Genomic DNA, 6,815 nt, shown 5'->3' on the forward strand with positions numbered 1-6,815 from the left:
CACATTGCAAGCACATTCACTACTTTAGTTCACAATTGTTTTCACTATTTTCTAGAAACCAAGGTTTACCAATATTTTAATGACTAATACTAAATATTTAATAATGTATATTCAATATATCTTCCTAGAGTGCCCCAATCAATCAATAACATTCTTTTTGCTTATAGATAGATAGATATACACACAATTTATATACAAATTGAATGAACAGTAAAAAGAATCATGTATCCTAAACTGTTTTATAGAGAAACCAAATTGAATGAAAGTAAACACATTTTATGCAGTACCACTATATCTGTTGTCAAACTTGGATTGCTCCTATAGCCTACAGGAACCAATACTGCTTCTATTATGACATTTGCTCATTTGAATTACTTGATCCTACACAGCGGATAGCAGCAAGAATAGAATGTTTCAGTTTTCCATTACTGGCAATTAATATAACAGTGTGCACGCTTGGGTAGGCAATGGAACAAGTACTGCACATTAAATAATATGGTGAATTTACCATGTAGCTTAAAAACAGCAAGTTTGAACTTATAAAATACAGAGCATAAAAGAACAGAAAAGAGATCATATTTCTAATTGCACCAATGTGAGCATCCAGTTGAACATTAGTGAATCCTGTATCTTTGTTTTTCATATTTTTGGTGTGTTTCAGAAGTGAGACAATCAGAGAACAAACTGGTACACAAAATATGAGGAATGGTACGATGGATCCTGCGAAAAAGATTCTTAGTACATTTACATAATTTGCTTCCACAGTTGCATTTCCAATACTAGAGCCATTAATGTCTTTGGTAGAATTAATGTATTGTCCTGGGCTCCTGCACCATATGTTTGGTAGACTGGAGAGAAAAGACACCACCGATGACATCAGGAGTAACCAGGGCACCATCCTGGAGATGTTCATCTTGAGTCTCAGGAAGAATCTGTTGCTGTAGTTTGTGATCTTTACGCAATAGAATACGCAGAGCACGGTGCCCCACCACAGGCTGCAGAATGACACAAAGGTCATTGCAGTGACATAATATTCAGAAATATTAATTGGAGTGACTGAAGGAGTAGCAATTGCAATAATAGTAATCCTAAGTAAAGATATTAGAATAATGATCCTCGCCATTCCCAGACTGGTCAAGATAATGTCAACAGTTTGAAGAGTTTGACCCTTTAGCCACCAAATGAAGATTTGCATCACAATAAAGGCATTGAGAAGAAATCCGGTAAGTAGCATAAAACAACTGACAGTTAATAAGAAAATGTAAGTTGCAAAATGCATATTTTCTTCATAGGGTGAAGTACTTTTGTTCGAACATCTGATTTCTTCATAACCATCAAGAACTGTCTGTCTTATCGTGGACAAGTTTGTCTGCGGTGTGACATAAACTGAGACTGTGCTAATATTAAATGTAGGATTGTTTACTTTATGCTTTGCATGACATTTGACTACCAACATACAAGTAGCTAATTCATTCTCACCATTATATTTGAATGCAATGAGTAATTTAGTTGCTTTAAAGCAATGTCAGGTTTGTGTGAAATTCAGCTCACGGTGCATCTATCAGCTATCTCCTGTTATTTGTGGGGGATATTAATGATATTAGACTGTGTGGGGATGTAACTTTACCTGAAACATCACAGTGTTTCAATTACATAATTGTCAAAATAATTAATATCCTTGTTTATTTAAAATAAACAATAGAGCGGCGTTTTCCTGACAAAAAGAAATGGAAATGTGCTCAGATTTACACATTTAAACCAGTTGAAACAGAAGTCATAAAAACCACAGGTGCCAGATAAACCATTTAAACCAGATATGAGTAACGGCTGGATTGAAATTACTCTGACTTATATTCCTCTCTCACCGCTCCACATCTGCTGCACCACTTTGCAAATACTTACACTTTCTACCTGTGTCCTCCATAATCAAATTCAAATTACACACCCTTACCTACAAAGCCCTCCACAACACTACCCCTGCATACATCTCTCATCTCATATCAAAATACTCTCCCTCCCACCTTCTTAGATCTACCTCTGACCTGCGCCTTTTCTCATCTCTGGTAACCACCTCTCACTCCCGCCTACAAGACTTCTCCCGTGCTGCTCCAACTCATGGAACCCTCACAACTATCCTAATCTTCGTTCTGAAATACATTTACTCCTCTTGTTTCAATTTTGCCCTCTTCCACTTAGAATGTAAGCTGTCTAATGAGCAGGGTCCTTCATACCCTATGCTTTCAGGTCTGCATTTATTTTGTCTACCTTGTATGCCCCTGTTTTATGTATGTATTGTTTTCCCTGATGTATCGAGCACTGTGGTGCCTTACAAAGCTAAAATTATAATAATAATATTTTTGAATAAATGCTGCATGGTAAGCTCTGAATACATATATGTATTTTGTGTGTTAAATTTTAGCATCAACATAAATGATAAATTTACACAACATAAATAGATGACTCTTAAAGATTTCACTGTCATATTTTTTATTGGAGAGTGACCTATATTTAATGGATGTATCAGTTACTGTATATTTTCCTTGTATGGTTACATAGGCAAACTCATTCATCAGTTTTGAATTCTGAATTGCCTCATGGTATAGGCACTCCTGGACCTGTTAGCAAATCTTGATTTGGGGCGAAACGCATTGGCCTCAACATTAACCCTAAACACTTTTTATATTCAGCTTCCTAACTCAGCGGTTCAATATCAGCACAAATGGTGAGAACAGTGGGAGAAGAGAAGTGGGTCCAGGAACATGATAGGTGTATAGCACAAGACAATTCAGACATATACTGTTTTGGTCAAAACTGATGAATGGTTTTGCCTATGTAAGTGTTTACTTTAATTTTGTATAGTAAATACATTGTACAGTACTTCATTATCTGGCTGTATCTTTCCAAATATGACAAATATGACCCGATGACCATAAGGAACCCGCCAGTTAGCAACAACTTGGTGGCAAAACAGTCAATAGAAATTAAGTAATCCAGGTCTACAAATTGTGTAAACCATTACTAACTGTTGGGTTTCTACCACTACACAATCAAGTTACATCTCAACATCATTTAATACTCCAATAATGAAATTTATATATAGGTAAAGGAAATCAAGTAACTATAACTCCTAACTTTACCCACTTACTTCTATTTCTACTAGGAATTAGAATTATTTGAATTTTTCTTTTCAACACAGAACAGGATGTGTAGTAAAGAAATAAGTTTTATACATTTAAGCATTTATGGGAAAAATGCTGTAAACTGTTCAGATGATCCAATACCTTTCCATGTAATCATTATTTCTAGGTAATTACCCAACACGCTGCTCAGCTAAATTGTATTTAATATGTCATGACAGAAATTATGCTCAATATCTGCACTCTTACTTCAGCCACTTGTAATGAATGTACACACTGTACCAGTTATCATATCAAGTTAGTCATAATAAGAATATCATAACAGCAGAATTCTTAGCTGCATAGGCAGAGGGATTAGCATTAGATTGTGATAAAATAGAAAGGCTACAAAAGTGCTGATAGTTTATGAAGAAAGACTACACGAGTTTCTTATGTAGAATTATAAGGAAATTAGAGAATGGAGAGACATGACATGGTGGTTACCAGAGATGAGACAAGGACCAGGTCAGAGGTAGATCTAAAAGGTCAGGAGGGAGAGTATTTTGATATGAGATTTGTGATGTATGAAGGGGTGGTGTTGTAGAGAGCTCTGTAGGTAAGGGTGAGTAATTTTAATTTGATTCTGGAGGACACAGAGAGCCAGTGTAGGGATTTGCAAAGTGGTGCAGCAGATGTGGAGCGGTGAGAGAGGAAGATCAGTCTTGCAGCAGTATTTAGGATGGATTGAAGTGTGGATATATGGGTGTCAGGAATGCCATATAGCAGGAGGTTGCAATAGTCAAGATGGGAGATGATGAGAGAATGGATAAGAGTTTTGGCAACATGTTGAGTAAGAAAAGGGCGCATTCTGGCAATGTTTTTAAGGTGGAGTCGACAGGACTTTGAAAGAGTCTGGATGTGAGGAATAAAGCAGAGAGCGGAATAAAGTATGACACCAAGGCATCGAGCTTGGGAGACTGAGGAAATTGTGGTGTTATTGACAGTGAGGGAGATTTGAGGGCAGGTGGTGACTCTGGCAGGAGGGAAGATAATAAGCTCTGTTTTGGACATATTGTGCTTTAGGTAGCATTGGGACATCCATGTGGAGATAGCAGAAGTACAGGTGGTTACATGAAATAGTACAGAAGGAGAGAGTTCAGGGGAAGAGATACATGTTTGAGTGTCATCAGCATAGAGGTGTTATTGAATGCTGAATGAGTGAATTAGTTCCCCAAGAGAAGAGATGTACAATGAAAAAAGTAAAGGGCCAAGAACAGAGCCCAGACCCCAAAAGATAGTGGGAGTGGAGGGGAGGATGGTCCAGAGGTAGAAACACTAAAGGAGCGGTTTGATAGGTAGGAAGTGAATCAGGAAAAACTGTGTCACAAAGGCCAATGGAGTGAGGGGTGTGTAGGAGAAGAGAGTGAACAACCGTATCAAAAGCAGCAGAGAGGTCCAGGAGATTGAGTATGGAGAAATTATCCTTAGATTTTGCAGTACGCAAATCATTGGTCAATTTTGTGAGAGCAGTTTCAGTGGAATGTTGGGGGCTGAAGTCTGATTGCAGGGAGTTAAGAATGGAATGAGAGGAGAAAAAGTGAGACCGGCATTTGTACACTAAACTCTCAAGTAGTTTGGAGGCAAAGGGGAAGAGAGAAATAGAGCGGTAGTTGGAGAGAGAGACTGGATCGAGAGATGGTTTCTTAAGAATAGGTGAGATAAGTGCATGTTTAAAGAAGGATGGAAATGTGCCAGTGGAGAGAGACAGGTTGAAGAGGTGAGTTAAAGGTGGGCATGCAGTGGAGGAGAGGGAGTGTAGAAGTCGGGAGGGAATAGATTTGAGTGGACAGGTTGTAGGGTGAGATGATAAAATGAGTACAGAGACTTCATCTTCAAATATTGGAGAGAATGAATTAAAGGTAGATTGGGGAGTGTAACTAAAGGTCAGTAGAGTGAGTGGAGTGAATGGAATTTCACATGTGGAAATATCTAATGGTGCCAATTTTGTTTTTGAATTAGGTGGCAAAATCATGGGCAGTGAGGGAGGAAGGAGGAGGAGGAGGTGCAGGTGGACAGATAAGTGAGTTGAAGGTGGAAAAGAGGCGACGTGGGTTAGAAAACTGGGTGGATTTTAGAGATTTGAAGAATGCTTGCTTGGCAATTGAAAGGGCAATGCTGTAAGGTTAGAGGATGAATTCATAGTGGAGGGAATGAGATTTCCTCCAGTGGTGCTCTGCAGTGCGGGAGCACTTTTGCAGGTAGCGGGTCTGTTTGTTGTGTCATGTCTGTGTTTTGGATCGTTGAACACTATATGTAGTAACTGGAGCTGCATTGTCTAGGGCTGAAATGAGTGTTTTGTTATAGAAAGAGGCAGCCTGATTAGGACAGGACAATGCAGTCATTAGAGAAAATATTTTCAGTTAAAATAAAAAGTGGATTGGGTTAAGGGTACTTAGGTTTCGTTGTGTATGTGTGTATTTGGGTGCAGGGGGAATGGCATGAGGTGAGTTGAGGCTGAAGAAAAAAGGTTGTGGTCAGAGAGTGGGAAGACTCTATTCTAGAAACTAGAGATGGAGCTGTAGCGGGAGAAGACAAGTTCAAGGGAGTGCCCATCACAGTGTGTGGGAGATGAGGTCCATTGGGAGAGGCCAAAGTAAGAAGAAAGTGAAAGAAGTTTAGTGGCAGAAGAGACAGTAGGATTATCAATGGTAATGTTGAAATCGCCTAGCATGCTTGTAAGCAGGTCAAAGAAAGTGAGTCAGGCCGCAAAGTTATCAAGTAATTGGGAAACTGGACCTTGGGGGAGATAAATGACAGCAACACGAAGGTGGAGAGCATAAAAGAGAATGAGAGGGAGGGTTCAGAGGGTATGACTCAGAAGGTGCAGCTTGGAGAGAGTAGAATGCCTACTTCACCGCCTTGTCTATTTCCGGATCTGGGAGTATGGCTGATGGAGAGTCCCCATAGGAGAGAGCTGCAGGGGATGTAGTGTCAGAGGAGGTGAGCCAAGTTTCTGTAATGGCAAGGAGGTTGAGGGATTTAGAAATTAATAGATGGATGAATGTAGGTTTGTTACAAACAGATCTGGCATTCCATAATGCACAGGAGAAGGGAAAAGAAGGTAATGGAGATATTTGGATAAGGTGGGATTGGAAGTACAAGACAGATGGAATGGTTTGGGGTGGAGCGAGGAGCGTCAGCAGATAATGGGGATTGTACAGGCCCAGGGTTAAGTGAGATATCACCAGCAGTCATGAGAGGGAGTATGGTGAGAAAAAGGACATGCAAGGAGGATTTGGAAGTGTGAGGTTTTTTTCTGTTCATGTAGGCTGGAGAGTGTGGTGGGTGCAGAAGACAAAACAGTTCATGTGTGCAGACTAGCGAGGTGGCAAGTAGTGAAGGGGAAATCATAATCGGGGAGGGAGGAATATGATGATGGAGAAAGAAGAGGAGTTTGGAGAGAAGTACGGTGACAGTAAATAGGAGAGACTGTACATTGAGTAGGTGCATGATGGATAGATGTGAATGAATGTGTATTAGCTTGGGTAGGTAATGAGAGAGTAGAAAGGAACAATTAGTTCAAATTGTGTGGGGCAATGGAAGAGATGAAGGATACTTTACTGCCTTGCGTTAATGGAGTAGGTAGTTTCTGCCGCTTTGACACAATGAGGTCCAGGAGGATGCTGACAGTTGGGTGCA

At 39.7% G+C, this 6,815-nt stretch overlaps 1 protein-coding gene across 1 annotated transcript; it reads right to left on the bottom strand.

Annotated features, from left to right (window-relative positions):
• Positions 1-349: 349 nt before the first annotated feature.
• On the bottom strand, positions 350-1,123 carry LOC142142569 (taste receptor type 2 member 39-like). The gene has a single exon (XM_075200451.1). It carries the CDS (start codon positions 1,121-1,123, stop codon positions 350-352), a length of 774 nt encoding a protein of 257 aa, XP_075056552.1.
• Between the last annotated feature and the right edge of the window lie 5,692 nt (positions 1,124-6,815).

Source organism: Mixophyes fleayi, chromosome 3 (genome assembly GCF_038048845.1).
Source record: "Mixophyes fleayi isolate aMixFle1 chromosome 3, aMixFle1.hap1, whole genome shotgun sequence".
Lineage (NCBI taxonomy): Eukaryota > Metazoa > Chordata > Amphibia > Anura > Limnodynastidae > Mixophyes > Mixophyes fleayi.